This window comes from Aptenodytes forsteri, unplaced genomic scaffold, assembly GCF_000699145.1.
Source record: "Aptenodytes forsteri isolate BGI_AS27 unplaced genomic scaffold, ASM69914v1 Scaffold369, whole genome shotgun sequence".
Taxonomy (NCBI): domain Eukaryota; kingdom Metazoa; phylum Chordata; class Aves; order Sphenisciformes; family Spheniscidae; genus Aptenodytes; species Aptenodytes forsteri.
In genome coordinates, this window is record NW_008794965.1 from 1,532,136 (window position 1) to 1,556,083 (window position 23,948).

At 38.0% G+C, this 23,948-nt stretch overlaps 1 protein-coding gene across 1 annotated transcript in view; it reads right to left on the reverse strand.

Moving 5' to 3' along the window:
• Positions 1-23,948, reverse strand: part of DHX35 (DEAH-box helicase 35) — a 35,404-nt gene that overhangs the window by 2,362 nt on the left and 9,094 nt on the right. The window contains exons 6-21 of the mRNA XM_009275545.1: positions 23,029-23,090; positions 22,339-22,408; positions 21,708-21,767; positions 19,556-19,668; positions 19,058-19,154; positions 17,813-17,971; positions 16,298-16,508; positions 14,404-14,528; positions 13,571-13,625; positions 8,367-8,462; positions 7,904-7,998; positions 7,211-7,288; positions 5,903-6,032; positions 5,105-5,186; positions 4,481-4,552; positions 1,976-2,087 (exon numbers count right to left, since the gene is read on the reverse strand). Coding sequence (XP_009273820.1) covers positions 1,976-2,087; positions 4,481-4,552; positions 5,105-5,186; positions 5,903-6,032; positions 7,211-7,288; positions 7,904-7,998; positions 8,367-8,462; positions 13,571-13,625; positions 14,404-14,528; positions 16,298-16,508; positions 17,813-17,971; positions 19,058-19,154; positions 19,556-19,668; positions 21,708-21,767; positions 22,339-22,408; positions 23,029-23,090 — 1,617 coding nt within the window. The remainder of the gene's footprint in view (positions 1-1,975; positions 2,088-4,480; positions 4,553-5,104; positions 5,187-5,902; positions 6,033-7,210; positions 7,289-7,903; positions 7,999-8,366; positions 8,463-13,570; positions 13,626-14,403; positions 14,529-16,297; positions 16,509-17,812; positions 17,972-19,057; positions 19,155-19,555; positions 19,669-21,707; positions 21,768-22,338; positions 22,409-23,028; positions 23,091-23,948) is intronic.

Genomic DNA, 23,948 nt, shown 5'->3' on the forward strand with positions numbered 1-23,948 from the left:
AATCTCTTATTAGCACAAAGATGTATCCTTCAGTAGAAAAAGGGTCTGAATGTCTATAAATTAGCATGAATTTGTGTGTCTTGCAATGGCTTGCTTATTCAAAATTTACATGTATAATTCAAAGCTTTACACAACAGGAATATTTCTAATTTTTAAACATTTTATAAAGACACCTAAGCCTTTTGGCTAATAAGGATAACTGACCAAACTGGAAAAGATAATTTTCCTCAAAACTAGCACTGTCCTCCAGAGCTTCCATTTATTTTAGGATGAAAGCAACGCTTAGGTCATGCTGCAAACTGAGTTCATCTCTATCAAATCAAAAGGATGGCAATGGTAAAAATTAGGTTCTGATGTAATTTCATAGAATATCTACAACAGTAGTAGTACTACCTTGAAAAACATGCTCTCTCAGTCAGGTAGGTAGTACTATTCAAGACAAGCCTTCTTCACTACAAAAAGCAACTCGAGTTTTGCCTGAACAAGTCATTGAGTCACATTCCCCAACACCACCTACCTAAAGGAAAACCTCACCCCAAAATTGAGCCCGTGGAGAGGTCATATCGTAATGGGATGTTGTGCTGTGTATGGGATGTTACAGCATGTAAATACGTGAGTCAAAAGGACTAATTATTCCAGGAGCAGATTGGATACAGCTGGAACATTGGCTCATCTCCATTTTACACCATGCTTGCAGAATGTCTAACAGCAGCTAGAGACTCGGGGGTCCACCCTGCAGGGGTCATTACTGCCTTTGTCAAATGCGTTACAGGAAAAAAGGCAGAAAATACTCAGCTACTTAGTAAGTGCATTTATAGACAGTAAGTGTCCGGATATGAATGAGTGAGATGAATTATCCAAGCTCAACATTAAAACTGAGATGAATTATCCAAGCTCAACATTAAAAAAACTTCAACCCTCTCAAGTCAGTTACACGGACAGATGCCAATGCTGCTGTACACTGTAACCACAGAGGTATGTTCTAAGGTGCTCCATGCACCACAGCGTTTTTCTTTTTTCCAAAAACCCCAGGAAGTGAAAGAAAACAAACATCAGATTCTCAGAAGAGTCAAACAGTGTGGCAGATGTATAAATCAGAAACAGCCATTTTTGCAACATGGCTGCTCATATGCACGAACAGATCTCTTGTTTTGCATAGGTCTGTATGCAAGTGCATTTTTTTCACTCGGTATTTTGGAAATACTTGACTAATTTAGAATATAAAGCTCAGTAGTTATTAATCTCCCATGGGAAAAATTCACATGCAAGATCAATTTGGCAACCTTGCCCGTACAGTATTTACATGCAATGTGGTATCAACAGCTCCAGCATAACTAACATTTAGATAATATTTAATACCAATCCAGTTCTCAGAATGACCAGTGAATAAGTCTAGATTGACAGATTCACATGGGACAGAGTTGATAAAGGATGGTGACAACTATTAAAAGATACTTTAAGGTATGTATATTACACACAACAGAATTTGCAATAAAGGTTTGCACAAATAGCAGCTGTTCTTTGCTGTTTCAAGTTTGAATGGATCAGAGCTGATTTTTTTGCAGTAAATGCTCAAAAAAAGGCTCAGGATTTGCACAAACATTTGCAAAGCATGCAAAGACTCCTCTAAAATTATTGTGCAAAGTATGACCACTGCCTAGCTATAGTGCTGCTCAGAGAAGTGCTACCAAGTGCCTATATTCAAGTGTAAAATGGTTGAAGGTTTCATTTACCAGAGTGATACACTATTTTGTAACTTTGACATCATGTCTGTTGGCTGGATAATAGGGAAAAAGCTTTCATGCATCAGTTTATTATCCTCTTTCTTTATATTAAAACCACTACAATGAACAAAACCAAATTCATTTTTGTGCCATTAAATAGACAACAACAAAACATAAACACTTCAAAAGTTCAGATACAAGAGCTGCTAATACAGCAATGGTACCGTTTGGGCTTTATGCCGATTCCGTACCGTTCCTTGCTGGTAAAAATGAGGTGCCAGTTCCAAGAGCCATGCAGACTCAACAGCAGTCACATCTCTCATGTAATATTTAGCAGTCTGTATGACTTCATTGTAGACTACCCTAGGAGAAAGAAAAAAAAAAAGTGTTTGCTATAAAGCAATGAGGGAGAGAGATGATTAACAGCATATTTAGACAGTTTCACATACATGCTGCCAGAAGTAGTATTTACAGAGTGACAAGAGAATCTTTAAGTTATAGTACAGCCTCTTGCCTCTTTCCCTCTGGTTATTCAAGTACTCTACATTAAGACAACCTTTAGACTGCCATTAAAAACACCTTCACATACTACCAGGACATATGGATGCAAGGTATAAAAGAAAGAATATTTCTTATAATGGGGCCAAGGGGGACTCATAACAGATGCTTTGGAAGAGAGAATATTAGTTACTCTGTGATATCATGAGGAAGGATGTCAAAAGCACCAAAACCCTGGACACAAAACAAGTAGGGCACAAACCACAGCATGACTATCCCTGGTGCCTGTCTGCAGACAAGCAAGATAAGGATTAGAGGAAGAAACCACCTTTAACTACTGCCAGAACATCTCCTGGTAAGAGATTTAGAAACAGACAGCCGTGTGGACTCAATCCCTGCTGCCAGCATGAACAGGTTGCCAGCACGGGCAACCTATTTCTGAAGTCACCCTTCAGTAGGGAAAGTAATTTTTATCAAGGAAGCACAAACCCACGCGCTGAAGGGTTAGTCACCAAAACCACAAGTCATTATCTGCCTTCTATACACAGTAGAGCTGCAAACCCACAAGGTTTGTGGTGTCTCGTTAATTGGTATTTTGCTCTCAAAAGCAAAGAGGAAAGAGTCCAAAATTCTCTTCTCTGCCAAATGCAGCCCGAGACATACCAACTAAAGAGAAATCTGGGGAAAACAAACAAGAATGAGAGCACATTTTATATACACCTGTAACAGACAGAGAATTGAAGCCCTCAGTATAGGATGGGTGCCCAGCCAGCAGTAGCACTGAAACTAGGGTTGCTGAGTAAGTTAAACTCCTGTCTTACGGGATGCCATGAGCCAGCAGCATCTTTAGGCTGGTGGTGGCAATACCACGTGGCCTTGGAAGACAGCTCTGTGCCTGTTCTGCAACACAGGGGTCCAAAAAGAGATTTAAGCCCAGAATCAGTATTCCCCAAAACTCCAGCAATACCGCTGCCACCAACAGCAAACAGGCTGTGAAGCAAAGAGCAGTCTTAAGGGTTTGCCAGTTAAGACTTCCAGCTAGCTGTCTACAGTTCTGCTTTTCTGTATGTCTGGAAGTGCCCAAGGCTGGGCTGGAAGTTCCACGCTGAGGGCTCATCATTAAAAGCTGAGCCCTGGAGGAGGTGTGTGCTGGAGCAAAGAATTCTTCCGGTACTCTCCTACCACTAGACTTTCTTTCCAGATTAATTTCTTCTCAATTTATTCTTCTTACTGTCTGTCACTCTCCCATAACCCAACCTCTTTCAGGATGTTACCTACTGTAAGCTAGAAAATTTCAGAAGTATAGCTGCAAAGTATTCTTTTCACTATTTCAAACAAATTTTCTTTCATTTTTAATAGCAGTAACAGGAGGTTAAAAAAACCTGGCAAAACAGCAGCAAATCAGGCCGGTTTCAGTGGCAAAAATTACTTTAGCTACACTCTGCTCAACTCAGCCCTGAAGAATTGGTACAGTTAAGAACAAGTGAGCTGGACTCATTTTTATTTTGTGAGCCAATGTAACTGGTGGCTAAGTTCCGATCAGTTACACTTCTGCAAACCCTACGCAACAGGCGTAGGAGCCCAAATTCAAAGATAACAGATGACACTGGCCAGGTTTATCCTTCAAAGTCTCAGCAACAGGCAGAGAAGGACAAGAGTCCAAATACTTCAGGTTGATTGTGCTGACCTGGTAGTTAGAAACACATTTCTAATTGTTATCTGAGCATCTCTGACACACAAATGGAATTGTAATATCCCAGCTAATATGAAAGTACAACCACTTCTCTCCTCAATCTGCTAGACAGCCATAGCTTCTCTCAAACTTTTTGCATCATGCATTTGACATGTATGCCCTCTCCTAGCAAGCCATTTGCAATTACTGCAGCACCTATTTGACAGGACATTTATTTAATAGGCTCAATGAAAGTAAGTTAATCCTAGTTCTATCCAGGTACAGAGACCACCCGGAGAGCAATCTGCAGTGCAAAATACGGTGCCTATTAAAAAAGGGTCACCTGACTCTGCTTTCCAACTTCTGCATGGTTTTTTGACAGTTAAACATCATTCTGTTTCCCTGATTTATTTGGATACTGCTTACAAAAAGATGCAAAGGAAATACCAATTGAATTCTCTCTGTGGGAACCATGACCTTCTACCTCTATTCCTCCACTGATGGAGAAAAGTCATTCATGAAAATGTCTGGATGCTGAGAATGTCTTGTAAAGATCACCAAGCAAGTGAATGCAGCTTTAACTTACCAGCGTGGAGGCTTCTCTGCATACAACACTGAAGTGGGGTGGATATGAAGTTCATGGTCATCACGGATAGTCCTTGAAAGCAAGATACTATTTCAGACCATGCGACTATTTATTGCTTAACATTTGGTTCCTTTCATCCCCAGTTAAGAATGTTTAATAAAAGGCAACAATGAAAGAGCTGGAGCAAATTAAAAACATTTGCATTTAATGAACAGGCTTTCAGATGAAACCAGGCTTAAATCTTGGCCAAAGGAAGAAATGATAATTTAATGTCCTAAGAGTTCTATCTACATTAAGTGAAAAAGTAGTGTTTCAGGCTTTATTCAGTGCACTGGGAGTGCTACAACAGAGACACTGTACTTGCTTGTATTAACACAAGCTAATTACTATTAGTAACAGCTTCCCACTATCAATAACTATAATTATTTATATTTGCCAAAGAGAAGAGAGAAACATTGAAGCAGTTTGAAGATACAAAACTTCAAGTATTTAGTAAATCAAATGCTATGTGTTCCTTATTGCAGGTGTCTACAGAAGCATCTGTTTGTTGATTATACTTAGATGTATCCAGTCAAAGGAGATTTTAAACTAAGCAACAGTTGTAATGAAGCTATATATATTTACCTATAAGCTCCAGTAGAGTGGAATTTAGCTGCATTAGCAAAGAATCCAGAAACTATGCATCTCAAAACGGGATCTGGATCACCTGAAGAAAAGAATTTTTATGTAAAATGAGTCAATGGAATGGCAAAAATCCCTAAAATACCACTTAATCATCTCAAACAATTTCTCACACTGCATCAGGCTTTGATAGCAAAGGTTTGAAGGCAAACAAACCCTGCAATCTCTTTTGACTTCAATTTCACAGCAAATCAAAATTACTACATAAAAAAACTACTGTTGCCACTGGTGTCTCCATGAAGATAGTTTCACAGTCCTTAAAGCAACCTTGTGTGACAGCTAAGCACTGAAGTCTGATTTTTCGGAGCAGTTCGAGACAAGTGCTGAGAAGTAGTCATGGCATCCATGCATGCACAGCACAGCTGGAAATCAGATCCCAATGACTGTACATCATTTTGAACACACTAGAAAAATAGCTTTTTGAAAAATCAAAAGAAGGAACGAGGTGACCTATTTATGACTCTTTTGGTAACTTGTCCATTAAATACGTAATCAGTGGTGATAATCTCTTGCTGGAAAACTTAACTAATGAAGACTGGACTAAATGTTAATTGTCAAAATGGGCTAAAATGCTCTTCTGCAGTCATTTTTAGGAAAAAAAAAATCTGGTTTTAATTAACATTCTTTTTAGGCCAGGGAAAAAAATTCTTCAAAGGTTACAAGAAAAGCAGGAAGCAGACTGACAATTTGGAGGCTACCTTCAATATGTATTGGACAACAGGTTAAAAAAAAAATGTTTACCTTCACTGGACTTCTTTGGCACTTTAAAGCGGACAAGAAGCTTTTTCAGCTGCTCTCTTACAACAGAAGCTCTAACAAGCCCTTTGTAGTTCAGAAAGTGTTCCTGACACCACTGAGAGCTCTTGCTGTGCTGTACAGTAAGAAGAATAGAAAAAATTACAATGGAATACCATCAGCAAAACAAAACCCAATCTCTTGGATCACATAGCCTTGTTCTGTTTTTCTTCTGTCTCCTACAACATATTTATTGTGGTTTTCCCTGAAAATTACCTATTTACATAGCAACTAACAAGGGTGCAGTAACACCAGTAACTACAAAACATGTTTCAAACAACACCTAAATAGCAGCAGAACAAATGCCATGGGGTATTTTCATACAGATGTGCTTCATTTCTTCATATGTGGTGAAAGAGAAGAGCATCACAGTCATTCCATTCTCACACACAAAAGCATCGTATCATAAACTAGTCTGTTTTCAATCTCAAAATGTAAACAACCTTTTCTGTACACTGTTTTCACTGGTCGTCTCCATGCAAAGAACTACTTCTCCAGAAGCTACCATTTACTCCAAGAGCCTCTGCATTTGGCTGTTTCTAAGAGAATTAGGCAGATACAAAATTTAAACAGCAAAATTTCAGTTGGTGCCTCACTGACTGCTTGGGAGTTGGGGAGAGGGAAGTCGTCTTTTAAACACTTGAGTGGTTATACTGCTTCAACTCAACACTGTTGCAAATATATTATCACAGAAGTGCTTTATACCAGCAAAATATACTTCTCCCAAATAGGTATAGCACTTCAAAACCGTTAAGTAAAACCTCAGCTTACAGAGAAGTATTAAGACTGGTGTTAAACCTTAGGGTAAATACATAAGGTCACTGAAAAAAAGGATATGATAATCAATGAGGCAATTTTTTAAAGAGAGACTGCCAGATTTAGACGCAGTCTATAATCAGTAAAACTATGATACATCTATAGAAAAGATGAGAGAATATGAAATTCATTTGGAATTTGGATACCTGTTTTTCCTAGGCCCTTTCAAAAATCCCAGTCTCCTTGAAAATACAGTTGTCTACAGATAAGGCTTCCGTGCTGTACCCAAACCAAATTCTTTCTATTCCCTGTTCAGAAGAACTACAGGAGGTCTGTAGCAAAATATGACCAGAATATCTTTTAAAGCAGAATTATCACTTAATAGACTTGATAAGTCCTCAGCTTTGAGGGTACTATATTCAGAACTTCCAGAATCAGAACTGAGGACCACAGGTGTTTCCCGTTCCTGCAAATCTGCACACACTTGAACTGACTTACTTTGACAAAAGCTTCATAAACATTAAGCATAGTGAGATGATCACCTTCTTCCACAGCAAACTTTCTGTGTTGCCTGGCCTGGAGAAGAAGAAATATATTTTTATAGGCAGACTAATTTTTGCAAAAATGATGTCCAATACGCTCAGTTCCCATCATCTCTGTATTTCCTGGTGACTGTTAAAATTATTACCATATAGGGTAGTTCCTCTAGGCAACAGCAATATTTCACTAGCCCACCTATATTCAGGAGCACTTCTAAAACTGAAATTAGACAGATGAACTGAAAATGAACCCGCAAAATCCAAGAGAGGGATGCATTAAAATCAGGCTCCTGCTACCTATTAAGAATTTGCTACATCCTAATACTATCTTTTTTGTTCCTCTTGAAAGGAAATGGTGTTTGGGGCTGTTTGTTTTTTTTGGCAAACCCTTACCAATATTGGCAAAACCAATATTGGTTTATAACCTTTCACGTTTCTGGTCCTCAGAAGGAGGCTTTTACCACTCGTAAAGGACTCCAAGGTTCCCACTATTACTCAGTTTCTTCTTTTACCTATAACCAATAGGTACAATTCAAGACCTTACTTCATTTTCATACAAACCTGCAGTCTGTAATGGGTATCAATAAAATACTTGGCAGAAATCCAGAAATGTGAAACTAACAAAAAGAAAGTGAGACATGACTGAACTTACAGCCTGAGCTTTTTGATTTGGAGGGATCACAAAAATGTTTTGAATCTGCATCATGGCAGCAATTGTCAAAATCTCCTGGGAGCAGCCAAAATTTCCTGAGGAGTAAGTGGAGAAATTCAGTGAAGGAAATATTCTTCCATTCAACTTACCTCCATATAGACTAAAAAGAAAAGCAGCAGAATATATTCTTATAGTATATAAAAACAACATACCGAAACTCCTGGATTTTTTTAGTATAACAGTGAATGTTTTTAATGGAAAACTTAAGACAAATGTGTTAGACTTACTATTTATTAAAGAGGTCCGTGAGTTTAACCAATTCTTTTCACTAAACACCATACCAAGATGAAGCATACAGTTTGTTTCAAGTTTAGCAAATGTCTAATACTACACAGTTACAAGGGGCAGTGTCCTCTACTCATCACAAGACTATGAAGAAAGTCTGATTTTTTTTTTCCCCTACCTGATTCCAGAAGCATCTTTGCAAACATAGGATTCAAAGGAAACTCTGCTATTCTCATTCCAAGAGGCTCTGTTAAACGGCAGTGCATATCCAAACCTGCAGCATATTAATAAATGTAGCTGTGATACAGGCAAAATAGCGCAGAAAGTCTTCTTTAAGAATTTAATGTGTACTAAAGAGCAGAATTACGAGCTAAAATATAGCAAATGCACCTAAGAGTTGCTGAATGTATATTAAGCTAAGCTTGAAGGCACTCCTTAATATCCATTTACTCTCCCATGGGTCACCTTTTTTTTTTTTTTGCTTGTTCATTTTTGGTTTTTTTTCCAAACATACTGGAACACACAAGTTTCTTCATTTTGACCAAGTTCCATTGCTACTGCCAACGATTTAGAAAACCTGCAGTCAAAGTCAATGCAATGGCCAGAGTGCCTATTAGCTGTTAGACTTGCACATCTCCCTTTTAAGTATTGAGCAACACCTTTGTTTATGGGGATGGGAAGCAGGGGGAGTCCTGATGAGAATAAAAAAGGGCATAATTATGGAACAGGCATAACTGTAGAAACAGGAAGCACTGCTGGGGGGGCGGTAGGATGTCATTTTTCTGAGTCACATCTGCTTAGGTCACAGAGAAAAATAATTTGACTTTAATATAATCTAAACTAGAGAGGTACAGCTGATGAAGATTCTCTACAGTTTAGTCTCCCTCATGCATCAATAACTAAACTGTCAGCCATGTTCCAACTGTAACCTTTTTACTGGAGATGGTACAGGAGGTAGGCATGACAGCTTGCTTGTCGATTCCCAGTTATCACTGAGCCACCCTGCATGTTTACCATTTTAGTTGTATGGCTTCCTACAGCCAAACAGCCAAACTGTTTTTTGCAGGGTTTACCCAAGCAAACCACCGGGTCATATTCTAATCCAGAGCACTATGCTGAAATTTCGGGGAATGATTTAAATGGAAAAGCATTTCCTTTGCAAGAGGACATAGGAAATAGAATAAAAAAAAAAAAGAATACCGACACAGGAAACAATAAGAAGAAAAGAACTCGCTAAGAAAGGCAGTAAAGAGTGAGAATTGAAAGAGAAAAGAAAACTGCAAGTAAGCCAAGTTGTATGAGGTACAACAAGGAGGCAGAGCACAAGAGAAAAGTTACACAAGGAAAGACTAACAAGAACCCAGTAATAGGACTTTGGTGCACTGTAGATTGCATGAATAACCACAGCAGAGTGGACTGAGGAGACACAACTGTGGCCCACGCATTATATAAACATATTATTTGTCAAACTGTGTGGTGGCAAAAAACCACAGTTGTACTTCAGCTAAGTCTCACAGAGAAAAGCAAAACCACAAATCACGCCAAGGAATGAGATCTCCTGTAACTCATGTCAGCATATCCAAAACCACAGACACCTCTGTCAAGTGCTTACTTTCCTTTATTATTTGATATGCTATCATCTCACTTATTATGACAATGTAGTAATTCACTCACCACCCCTACACTGTTCAACAAAACCTAATAGGCATTTCACATAATGTCACAATATTTTCCTTAGAAACAGGTACAAAAGGCAGCTTATGTGAAATGATGAAGTAATTTATTTAAACACAAAGTCACAGAAACTGCAAAAATTAAGATATGATAGCTTTCATTTGACCAGTGCAATATGGGAAGTTTAAGTGCTACCACAATTAATAGCTTAGAATGTGCTGCCTTTCATCTACAGAAAGATAACTGTTCCTAAGTAGGAAAAAAGAGAAATTACCATATTTTTAACTTTCTACAGGTGCATCAAGCCAAAATCCTTTGGCTTCTGCTGAATCCTACAAATCTCAATGCAATTTTGCATGGATATATATCGAGCTTGTGCACAGATGTCTTTGTAGCAGTAACCCTGAATATACACAAAAGGCCTCCAATGGATACTAGTTTGGAATAGGTAAAAGTTTCCTTGAGATAATCTTGGAAGCAACCACTGTATCCATATATATGTAGGAAATTGGAGATCTCAGAAAAAGATACTGCAAAGATTTTTATTGAACATGCTCAGGAGAGATTATTCAAGTACTGTGGCACTAAAAAGTTTCAAGTAACAACCACTAGCACGTGACGGGCTGAGGGATTAAAACACTCTATTTTAAACTTAGGCAACAACTTACAAACAAATCTTCAACAAAATCTTGGATCTGAAATAAAGCTAAAAATAAAGCCACTTTTTACCTGCTGATTTACCTCCTAAATTATGCTTGAAAACAATAAACTCCAACTGACAACTCAGACTTTCAAGGCTGAGAAGAGATACTCCTGACGTAATCAGTCTGCATCACTGTAAAAATAATCAGTCTAAAAACAGTGATGTGTTTAGTCAACAGAACTATCTCAACCTTAAGAGCGTCTGCTCTGCACAAGTTTCACCGTTGGCAACGCATTGGCACAATAGGGTCCTGACCCTAAACTGAACATTTGCATGCCATTACGATGCAAATGATGAAATACATGTTTATACTTGCATAAGAGACATTTAATCCTTACTGCACCTGCAAACGCTTGGGCAGCTTCACCTCCGCAACTTACATAAAATCTCCATAATAGACTACCTAAAACCTTAAACTTCAGCAAAAATTGAAGAGTGAATCTGTATATCACACTCGTGCACACACATTTCTTTCCATCTTAAACACCAACATCAGCACTTCTCTGCTGTGCTACAAAAGCCGGGCAGCCAAGAGAGTAACAGCTCTGTACTTTTCTGTGAAGCTACCATGAGCGTAACACTTTTGCCAAAATATCAAACAGCTCATCAGTGAGTTTATTGACCTTTCCTCCCCATTTCCCTAAGGTGGTTTTGGCTGTGAATTCATCCTTGCAACATGCTTCTGAGCCACTGTGACGGTCCTTGTTCCAAGCTTGAAAAGGTTGCCAAGAACCAAATGCCTTAAGCGAAACCCTCCTTTACAAGATGGAGCTGAATCAGCACAGAGCAAAATCATGGCCAAGCAGAGAGTTACGGCTCCATGAGAATAAGAAGAGAGCAGACTGCCACCAGTTACAACACAGCATTTGTAAGTGATGTAAAAACAACCACAAACCTCTGGAAGCTTCCAAAACTTACACAATTTCCTTTACACTACCCTTTTCCTCATGTTTACATTATGGAGCAAATATTGTTGACTTTGAATTAACTACAAACACTGAGTTAAAGTCAAACAGAGTTTCATTTTGATTTCTTGTTCTTGTGTCAAGTTTCTGTTTTTGTCAAGTTTGTTGCATTCAGAAAGATTAAACAGCTGTCAAAAAACCCAACAATATAACAGTTCCTCCTATAAACAAAATCAGACAGCATACATTCCACTCACCACAACAAAAAAGAACTGAAAACTGTGTATAAAAATATTACTGCAGTGTGATTTGAGTGTTATAGGTATCCAACAATGGCACAATGAATCAAACCAAAATGAACACATTTAGAATCACAGAATATCTCAAGTTGGAAGCGACCCACCCATAAGGATCAGAGTCCAACTCCCTGCTCCTCGCAGGACTACCTAAAACTAAACCATATGACTAAGAGCATTGTTCAGACTCTACTGAATTTGAGAACAAGCTGTGATTAGCAATTCAGAGAACATAATAAAAAAAGATAGTCTATTAAGTAGCTAAATAGTAGAAAAGTACTTTGAATTATGCTCTCAGGGTCTCTTAGACTAGCTTTTTCTTCTTTTCATTAGAAGTTTGTGTGTATCTGTTCGTTTGTCCACAACCAGAAAGTTCAATACTAAAACTAGAGCGGACTCTCTTTGTGAGCTGCATGCAAGTGAGCTCCTAAGCATCTAAAAGCATGAAAAGCAAGCAGGCTGTGCACTGAAACACAGACACCGAGTGTGAGAAGCATAGTTCCAATTCACCCAGGAGGAAACGTGCTGCCTTTAGGAACGATCAGGGGGGGTGTTTTTAGTGGTTGCATCATGTATTCACAGCTAACAGAATCAGAACAGTTTGACTTGCTACAGGTTTGAACTTTGCCTCAGCTGCAGGACCAACACCACCACCGTCAAAAGCACTACACTACCTAAGGTGTAGTCTTTTAGCCCTAAGCCATACTACATTCAGAGCAGAGACACAGACTAGAACTAATTTTAAAAAATATGACTAGATTAGCTCTTTAGAACTTTTGTCAGTCGTACCTTCAAAATCATATCAATGAGAAGGTCTGAAAACTAACATGTGACACGTGCTTTGCTAAGCCATCGGGAAGCAACACTCTCTATCGGGTAGCGTCCAGTGACTGGCCGCTCCCAAATTCAAGCATCAGATTTTACTTACAATGTTTAGGCAGAGTTCCTGCACACGCATCAAGATCAGATAATGAATGTAACATGCTAACAGAAAAATTTAAAATAGATACAGTATGCTTTTTAAAGTAATAAGGACCAAGGAATAAACAAATTAGCAATTATATTAAGCTTGCTAAATTCTAGGTTATTACAATCAGTCTGATGGTGAAAGAGATGTCAAACCTTTACTTTCAACTTTTTTTGTTTATACTTGCAAGTACTACATGTTTCCATCACTGGCACAGTAACGCAAAATGAAAGAAAACCACACTAAGAGCTTGAGTATCTAACAACTTATCTAACTGGATGCAGGTAAATTTAGTGTCTAACTCATGTACTGGTCTAATTAGCGTCCAAATTCCATTTGTATCTTCATACCACTCTGTAAGGGCTGAAGGAACGCAGAGGATCTGCCTGAGAGGATCAAGCCAACACCCTCATCAGCTCAGAGCCCTGTTCCTAGCAAGGAACAAGCTGCTTCCTCCCATGAAGGTGCAAGGAAATACACAGAAGATATAGCTATAAAATACACATTTGCCCAATCTAAACAGTTAAATTCTAGTTTATACTCTATGCAATAGATTTCTAGTTCCTCCCAGAAAGTTATTGCTGCCTTTTGCTTGCTTACCTGTCTGAAATAACCAGAGGAAAAGAAAGTAAATTCAGAGGAGACTGAGGTACACTTTAAAAACCCACCAACAAAAAGCTCCCACCAGTCAAGGCTGTGTTTTCTCTTTCTCAAAGCACGGTTTTCACATGCAAGTTTGATTAATGTCCATCCAATCACCAAATCCAAATTAACATTTTTTTTCATTTTTTTCTCCTGTAACATAACTAGAAATAAAGCAAAGCAAAATATTCTCACCTCCTAAAGCATACAGCAATTCTAAAGCTTGCACCATTGACTGTGCAGGAGGTGGCTGTGAAGAAAAAATGTGCATTGTTTAAAGTTATCATCATAGAACACACGAGTTTTCACAAAAATTCTTAGATCTTCCTCTTTCACAAAATCCTGAAGTTCTAACTACCCACCTTTCTATTTATGCAAAATGAAGAAAGAGCTCTCAGACTCTTCCTGTCACCCTTCCACTGACCACCAGTGCTGCGAGTCAAAACCATCTCAACAGGCTCAGCATCATCACTATGATGCTCTCAAGATCCGAGCTAGAAAAGGCATACTTGCTTTGTCCAACAGCGACGCCAGCAGTGATCAGAACAATTACTTAACTTTCTCTTCTAATGCTACCATGTTAGTTTTTCACATCAATACAAGAGCAGCTAGACACTTTACAGAAAGCAAATCTAAAAATTGGTACTGCTCTTTTCAACAACAGACAAGCACAGGTTTAGTTCTGTAGGTATCAATTTTTTTTTTCCTTTTTCTTCATAAATTCAGTGCAAAGGGACTACAGTTACAGTTTTGCAGAATCTCAGTTTGTCTTTCTAGGCCTTTCTCGACTTCAACACTTCTAACAGCAAACTCTAGAATACAAACAGTCATTGTTTCCAAGTTGTCACACACATTACTTGCACTAGTTGATTCCCCGAAACATACTTTGCTGCCCAATAGTGGACAATGAGTTATGCTTTCCAAATTAACAGGGCAATGGTTACTGGTTCTGTGGGTTATCAACAAGTCATCTACTAATCTTTCTTGACACTAAGGAAAGATGACAGACTTTACAGCCTAGGACTCACCGAAAGAAAGGGGAACCTGAGCACGTTGTCAATTCCTAAAGCCTTCAGCTGCAAGATGACAGGTGCAAGGTTACTGCGCTGCATCTCAGGAACAGTGGACTTTGGCAACTTCTCAAAGTCCTCCTCTGTGGCGGGAGAAAACAAAGCAATCTGGGACTGAGTTTCAACTCCTACTGTATGCAGTCAACACGATAGAATCATACCCATTTCAAGTTAAAGTTATCGAGTATGAATACCTAACAGGTGTTAAAAGAACTCTAACTCAAAGATGATTTTTCTCCAATTACTGTACTTTAAGACACTTTAATTTAAATAGAAAATTCAATGTTTTGGGCTACACTGCTGATTCTGTAGTTGACCCACCCATATTTCAATTTGAAATGTTATAAATTCTTCACAGAAATCTGGAAATGCTTTATTTCTCTTCTGTTTAATATTTTTATATTATCAAATAATATAAATATAAAGGCAGGGTGCAAAACTACAAAAAAGCTGTTTTTTTAAAGAAGGGATATGGAAAAGTTCAAAACCAGCACGCTTTCAGTAGAAGAACACCCTTTTTAGTAACTACTGAAACAAAAGGAGGTTTAAAAAGCATATTTAAAATAAAGACTAAGGATTGAAAAACAATTTATTTAACAATGCCTTCTTAAAAGCACATTCACTATAAAGTCTAAGTCTGGAAAAATACTTCACATAACGTCAAAATCCCTGCACCTTCCATTAACCAACTCTTCTGCAGTAAAGAAAAAGGCACACGTACCCCTATGTTGATCTAAAACTCCAGATCAAGACAAGAAATATATTATTTTCACCTGAATTATTTTAATTTCTAGACAGAACCCTCTTCTATCTCTGGTCTATCTCAGACCTTTCCTAAGACAAAGATAGTCTACGTTTTCTCTACTTTTGTCTACTCAGTGCACTTTCTTAATTTCTTTTTTTTTTCCCCTCCTTTAAAGTGTTTCTTAAAGCACTCATTAGGCCAGCTCTTGGGCACACAAAAATACTTCAGTGTAGTCACGGTTTCTCCAGTAAAATACTTAAAAAGCTATGTAAGCTTGGTATATTATGCAGCAGACATTCTCTCCTGATTCTTACTGGACACACAAATTCAGAGAATAAATCATGTCTTTGTTTAACGTGGCAACTGCTGGCAAGCACACACACATTTTAGAAGAATATGCTTGATCTCTCTAAGTCTCAAAGCTCCAGTAAAACTAGAGGGAACCTGAGGCACATAAGCAATGGCAGTGCTCAACTGCAATGCCTTTTCTCATTAAACAGCTGAGAACAGAGACAGTTGGATTGGGGCTTTCTGAACACTGCTAGGTGGCCAACAGATTTATTTGTAACAGTAATTTTTGTACAGTGCCAGGGTCATTGATTTAAGAGAAGCATTTGGGGTTCACACCTATTCCTATGAAAAAGGGGACACAAAGAAGTTTTCCCTCAGTTATCTAAAGGATTTCCGGAGTCTTTTGTTAGATGCACAGTCTAAAGGAGACTTTAGTCACAGAAGAGAGCATCATAAAATATTATAAAGTGAAGCAACTGCTCAGAAACCAAGATCATAAAAAGATAAACTTCTTAGCAGACTCACCAGAGCAACATTAACATTACAGGTTTGCAATTGCTGACAATCTTGTAGGACCTACCCTGCTCAGTTTGTGTTTCTGTTTCATAAAAGGATTCAGTGCCTAATGCTTAGCACATATGAACAATGTATTTCTAAATAAGCCAGAGGAATAATGACGGGAAATTTCTATCTCTCACTGAGAAAAAAAAAAACAAAAAACAGTTTTGTTCTTCTTTATCTTATACTAAAACCACTGTAAAACAATATGCAAATCACACCAGCAAGTTCACCTTCCCTACACATCAAACTACTGACCTGTATAAAGTCTGTAACATTTTCCAGAGCGGTTCCGTCCTGCACGTCCTGCTCTCTGATTAGCCGAAGCTTTAGATACTGGTACCACCACAAGGCATTCGATGGCTGTTTTGGGGTTATAGGCCCGAAGCTTCACAAAACCACAATCAATTACAAATGCAATTCTGTGAATTGTGATGGAGGTCTCAGCAATGTTGGTGGCTACTATCACCTACAGACACAGACACAATGAGGATACTGTGAACTCCCCAATCTCAATTACACTATCAAGCCCTAGTATCAGTGCACCAGGATTCCAATAAAAGCCACTTGAAAGATCTCAGATATGACAGTTCCAGTAAACACACTCTAGAGTACAAAAGGATACAGTACCTGCAGCAGAAAGAGCTTGTCAGCTTGTAATAAGCCCAGTTTTTACAGTTTCATAGTCACTTTCTTATGCAAATTTATTCTCTCTTCATAAAAGTAGAACAACTTGGCAGTGTTTGCAGAGAAAACCATCGGCAGTGATTGCAGAGAAAAACATTAACTGACTGTAAATCAAATGTTCTTATGTAGTGAACTAAAAATATTTTCTTTCTGCTTCTCAGTTATATTGAACTGCTACTTGTAACATTGCAACGGGGCAGGGGATAGCAGAGGAACAGAGTCGATTAAGCATTTCATGTTCAGTATTCCTGCAGAGATACACTTATATGCATGTCCTAAAATATTAAAAAATAATTGTTCCCAGATGACAGAGGGAAATTTCATCCTTATTTCACCTGAAATTAAAAAAGTAAATCGTGGAAGTTAATTGACTAATGTCATATCCTGGAGAGAAAGGAAGTATTTATACTCAATGTTCTCCAACACCAGATGAACAATTTTACTTGTTAGACTCCAGCAGGTGCAAGGATTATAACAAGTCACCCCTGTGTAATTCTGTCAGCTTATCTCAGCCATAACACAGGCTCTGCCTAAGCAGAAAGCACTAATCATGACCATTTATATAGTTCTGTGACGTTAAATATCCAAACAAGACTTGCAGAAGTCAAAACAAAGCTTTTTTTTTACTAAAACCAAGCAAGTTTTCATTTGTTTCTTAGGCGAAAATACAGCACTTACCCACTCTGTCACTAATTTTTCCATTACTGATGAAAAACAGCCACAGACACTTAGACCACAAAAAGAAATAGATACAGGTAAAAGTAGAGGACTTCAGAGTGTAAGAAGCTGCAACTGGACGTAGACAAATACAAGGCTGTACAAAGACTCTTAAAAATTGAGAAGTTGATGAGGTAGACAGGAGAGTTAGAGCTGACATGTCTAGGACTGATCAAAGATGAAAAGGGAAGCCAGAGAACATGTTCTTGGTTCACAGTCTGAAAACTGACAGGCAGTGTTAGGAGATGCAGAAAGTCTCCCTCAGTAAGTGTTTGCAATAGTCTCATGATGTGAACCTGACACATACAATCTGTGTAATGCAGACACCCTTCCGGGTGGCAGAAATTGAGACATACGCAACAGCCTTACCTTCCTGACACTGTGAGAAACTCTCTCAAACACCTTCATTTGCTCAGGAGAAGGCAGCCCAGCATACATGGGGAGAACACGGAGGTGCTTTTTCATTCCAGTGCGAGAAAGGGCCCGAGCCTGTTCTATGAGCATAGAAACAACTGTCTCCACTTCCTCCTAGAGCCAGAGCAAGACGGGGGACAGAATGAGAGAGGTTTCACTCTAATATCACATAGCTGTCACCTCTATACAAAAAATGCACCAAAATGATCCCCATATAATTGTAGTTGTTCAAACTCCAGGATCTTTTGACTAGCTCCCTCAATTTTGTGATATTCTTACATAAATTGCTATTCATAATAAATATATATGTAAATATTTATGTTCATTGTTATTTGAGACAATGTCACAAATACATGAGAAAAATCACAAGGGAAGGACTGAACAAAGTTCAGGAGGAAGCAGCTGTATTTTCCCGTTTATCTCAACTTGTGAGAGCAAAACGGGAGGCCAATCTATTTTGACCGTGCAGAATGCTGTGGGTCTTGATCAGGAATGATGCAGTAACAGTATTAACAGTTACTGCTCAACTTCACATTTAATCTCAGAGATCAACTGTGGCATCTCACTCTTAAAACACAGACAACAAAATGTTCAGGCATCGCCTTGTCAGATACCCAATTCACTCTTTCAAAGTCAAATCAATAATGGGGATGAAGAATTTATTTTGAAAATATGCAAGATGTTATATTGAAGCTCTTCAAGGTAGCTCCTCACTGGAAAAATTATAAGCTACCTTCCATTTACTCGGCTGCAAAGTGAGCTGACAGGTATAAATAGAGCAGAAGAGACTAGTAAATTTTCGTCTCGCAGCAATTTGTTTTTCTGTCAAAGACTTCAGATGTTAAGCCTAACAAATGTAAATTCCATTTGTCCTAACTATTAAAGATGACTCACTGTCAACTTCATAGCTGTGACGAGCACCAAAAACAACACATACTGATCCGCTTATTAACGAGGCCGAAAGCATACAGCATTAAATGAGAAAAACTATCATCCATCACTAGCTTTGATAAATCCAGACCATAATTACATTTTCTAAGTCTTTCAGACTGGCTTAATTCTGCTCACATCAATGCAGAAATATTTGTCATCTTTAACGAGATTAAAGCAAGCACAGCTAAGGAAAGCAGGAGACTGAAGCGGCTTCACAAAGCCCACAATACAGCACTGTAAAGCAAAAAAAGAAGCTTACGTCTATACCTGGCCAGTTAAAAATGCCAGTATATCACCATCATTTTCCATCTGGTGAATTTTCATTGCAGTTTCCACAGTTGATTTTATATAGTCTGGAACAGGACTACGGGGAGAGAAAAGAGCAGAGGCGTTAGCAGAAAAACAGGTACAGACTCCTCACTTCAAGAAAATAGCAGAGGCGTTAGCAGAAAAACAGGTACAGACTCCTCACTTCCACAAGGAAGAAACAGAGAGTTAGCTTTTGGGCGCTATATATCAGCCATACTACATTTAGTTCATGATGCATCCTTGGGAATCAGTCTTCAGCAATTGATTTGTTTCCTTTACGCTACAGTAAGCTTAAAAACATGTCTGCTGCTATAAGGAATATCCAAATGTTTCCCAAATTGAATGCTACACCTCCTTACCATTGGTCTGGGAATTTCTGAGCTCCAACCTAGACAAAATGATACCACAGTTGCACACTCTCCTAATCACCACTGACAAGATCAAACAGGAACACACCTCTGTATGTAAAAGATGTCCACTGGAAACGTTCTCCCCTCGACAGTAAGGATCACACTGGTATCTTTGCTGGGGTCACCGGTATCATTTTGATTAAAGAAATCCCTGAATTTCTACATTAAAATAAAAACAAACACTTTCAGTTTGATACTTCAAAGAATTAAGGGAGACACCTAAAGACATGAAGAAGTTAAATTACTACTACTTGCATGTTTTCTTCATACGTTTGACAGTTCCAATTTAAAAATTTTAAAGTTTGATTTTGTTGCCTTCTATTCTGTCTGGGGTTCAGGCATTTAGCACAAATACACTGTCTTGCATGTTTATTACTTTGAGAAGCAAAAATTGGAAAGAGGTAATAAAATTAATTAGATCAGCTGATACAGTTTGAAAAAGCAGATATATAAACTTTTTATTGGATCTATAACAGTAGCAAAGTCAAAGCTAAGAAGAACTTAGACATGACTGGTCCTCAAACTTTCGGGTAGGGCTTGCATATTCTCATCCATTTTTGGATGAGTAAGTAAATTTTACAGCTCTTAGTGAACACCAAGATCTCACCTTGTAAAAGCAGAGTTAGGCTGATTTATGTAAGTTTTTCATTTATGCGTTGCGAGACACCTTCATAAATTTATTGCCATGAAGTATTTTAAATACATAATAGCAAAAGAATGAACATGAAGAACCCAAATAATCCATCTCAACTTCTATGACCATTATAGAGATACCATAAACTTTCTGCATTTAAACAAATGCTTATATAGTCAAACTAATAATTTTGCTCCTATTAACTTGTTTTTACATTAACTGTAAACTATTTGAAACGTGTAATTTCTGGCAGTTAAAATTTTGCAAAGGCAAAGTATTGTAATGTTATCTAATGTAACGTACAGAATATGTAGTAGTGGAAGTACTACCAAAGCATAGCATGCTATCAAGATTTACAGCATATGATATTTACCACTAAAGGAAATCTCAGTACACCTACATCTTCGGCGCTACATGCAAGCCCTCAACACCATATCTCACGAAGGACACAGTGGAGTGGAGTTAGGAAAAGTACAGAGAAAAGCAATGAATGTGATAAAGGAGATGGAGTAGCTGCCTTGTGAGGAGAGACTGAGAAGGCTGGGGCTCTGCTTGGGGAGCCGAAGGTTGAGAAGACACACAGCTGAGGTTTACAGATTCAAAGGTGACAGATAAAGTAAGCGTAAAACTGGTTTGGGGGGGGGGGTTTGTTTGTTTGTTTTTAAAAAAAACAAATCCCACACTACTAGAACTAGGAGGTCCTTGATGAAACTAGCAGGTTTAAAAGAAATTAAATAAAGTACTTCATTATATAGCAGGTGGCAAACTTCTGAAAATTGCTTTCACATGATGTCCTGGAGACTTACAGCTTCATCAAGCAGATTCAAAGACAAATTAACAAACAGCAGGTCCATAAACACATATTAGATGGAAGCAGCAGGAAGGTACTGTCTAATCTCTCTATTACACCCACTGCAGATGCTGAAGCAGCTCAAAGAGAACGGACCCACAGCAGGTGGACAGGCTCATATGTCCTCCCTAAACAGCATCTCCTATTGCTGCTGCTGCAGACAGGACACCGGGCTGGATGAAACACTGCTCCGATCTAGGAGAGCATTTCTTCTGTTCCTACTCAAAATTAAATTAACGACGTTTTTAGTAAGTTACATAAGTTTCCACAGGCCACAAGTCTATCAGGGAACTAGTAAGATCTCGCTGAAATGAAATCTACTCATTTATCACTTATTTTTACTGGTCTATGGTTGTCTCAAATTATTGCTCTCAGCAAAACAGAGCTAAACCAATGTCTCTTACTAGGATTGATTAAGCCAAGAGAACATCTTTTTATACAATACCAGTAAGAGGAAAAAAGGCATAAATATATGCAAAGCAGATTCATATTTAAATTCACTTCCAAAAAAGTTTGCTAATACAAGATGAAAACCAAACACAGCAACCTAACTACAGCAGATTTTTTTCCTGCACCCCTTCCTCTCTTCTTCACCACTCAAACAGCAGTAAAGCTTCACAAGAAGCAAGCAGCACAGAGGATAAGCTGTATATAAATAGAAGTGGAGCCTCCACTTAAGGTCACTTCATTTCAAACCAAACCTGTGAGCTATACCTCTGCATCCAAGGTGGCTGAAGCCACAATCAGTCGAAGATCCCCACGCTTCTTCTGAACCTAGGATAGAGACCAAGAACAGCCAGAGTAAAAACTATTTTCTGGGATATAAGGCTAGAACCAAGTTTTAGAGTATCCAGATTACCACTAACTTCTCTTTAAAAATACTTTGATACTACAAGACAGCTGATGAACTGAAGCACCCATATCACACCATAGACCTAACAACCTGATGACTGTTTGGAGTTTTATATATTCTTTTTAAGGGCATTCAGTCTGTAATCATTATAGCTTACGCTTAATTTCTGGTGGGAGTCAGGTCTTTCATAGGTTGAAAGTCAACAACGACCCCCTATCAGATCACTTCACGTGATCAGCAGCAGCAGAATGAAGACTACCTTTTTGCTAATATCATCTAAGGAGAAATTTCAGCATCGGGGGGAGGAAATATAGGATCCTGAGTGTCAGACACCTAAAGTAAATAGTTGGGTATGTACAATAGGCTGTAGGATAAATGAGGAACTAGAAATCTCCCTCTCTCAAATGGGTTCACTAGTCAATGAATTCTGATCCTGAATCATCAGTTTAACAATAAGGACGAAAATGAAAACAGTTACAACTAAAAAATAACCTTTTTTAGTAAGCCAATGGCAATATCTGTATAAAGAGTCCTTTCATGGGCTTCATCCAGCATGAGGACACTGTGAATAAAGCAGAAAGATAAGATTTCAGAAATGGTTTGATTGACACTAGAATCAGTGTCTTCCTGTCTTCGAGAAATATCATTATTTGAAACCTGCTGCTGGACTGTTTGCATCCACTTAGAAAACTGTGGAAGTTAAAAAAAGTACAGCAACGAAGTGGGGAGAAAAATGTAGATAACATCATGTGGTACATACATACTGTTCTTTATTCAGGCTAGCTTTTGGAAATGGGTGGAAGAAAAAAGGTCTATCTTTACTGCACTGCATAGGTTTTCTGGATACCAGAATAGCCTGTGTTTGTTCTTGATTTTTTTTTATTTTTAATTTGATTGGCATTGGAAAGAAAAAATGAATTTAAAACCAGTAAATGAAACGATTCAGACTCCATGAGGCCCATTTACTTTTTGTTCCAAAACCACAGCACCAAATCCTGCCGGGTTTGGTGTTGCAATGATCAAGTGATTTTCTAACAGTCTTTACAACATAAAGTAGTCAAACTCCTAAAGTGATTTTCATATCTTTTGGTATTTAATTTATAATAACCACACCTCGGTCTAAAAAAATGCAGTTGTTTACCAAATTACACTTCAGCAAGCATTCATTCCGTGTTTCCTTACCTGTATCTTGTTAATAAAGGATCAGCCATCATCTCCCTCACCAGCATACCATCAGTTAGAAACTAAAAGTGAATGCAAAGAAAAATGTAAAAAAACCCCTAACAGGTAGTCTTGATTACCCATGTGATTTTTAAACATGATTTTCTAGGCTTTTGCCTGAATTTTTCCTTGCCTTTAATTTTCTAATGATCTAATAAATTGATCTATTTTCAGCTGTGGAAGCCAAATACGTATTTCTGAGTGCTAGCCCAGAGATAAGCAGAGTGATTGCTTTTTCATCAGTATTGAATTTTTTAAAATTATTTTTGTATTGAAAAAAAATAACAGACTGGCAGCACTGGAACATGGCAATAGAAGTTTCTTCACTCTTGTCTGTAACATGGCTAAATCTGCTCCACCAGTAACATCCTGTGTGTCAATCCAGTCTTGACCCTCTCAAAGTAGGCTACTTAATATCTATCACACACTTCTGATCAGAACACAAACCTTAACATTTCAACAAAATGCAAAATTTCAATTTAATACTTTCTTCCTACTAGCCAGTGGAATGCCACCAGCTTTATGTAGCCATCAAACAGTAGTTTGACCTGGGACTCCAACTGTGGCCTTGAACTGGGCAAGAACTTTACCTGGCAAGGTAAAACCTCCAAATTTCCAACCCCAAATGATTAATCATCACACTCAAAAAAAAAAAAAAAAAAAAAAAAAATTTAAGCTGCTTTTTATTAAACCCCAAATGATTAATCATCACACTCAAAAAAAAAAAAAAAAAAAAAAAGATTTCAGCTGCTTTTAATGAACAAACATCTCCATTTCTTTCACTTTAAAAGGGCTACTAGCTTCAGAAAAAAAATCAAAAAGTAAATTGTCTCATTCATCATCATTGCTATTCCAGCATAACTAAAGCAAACTCTCGTCTG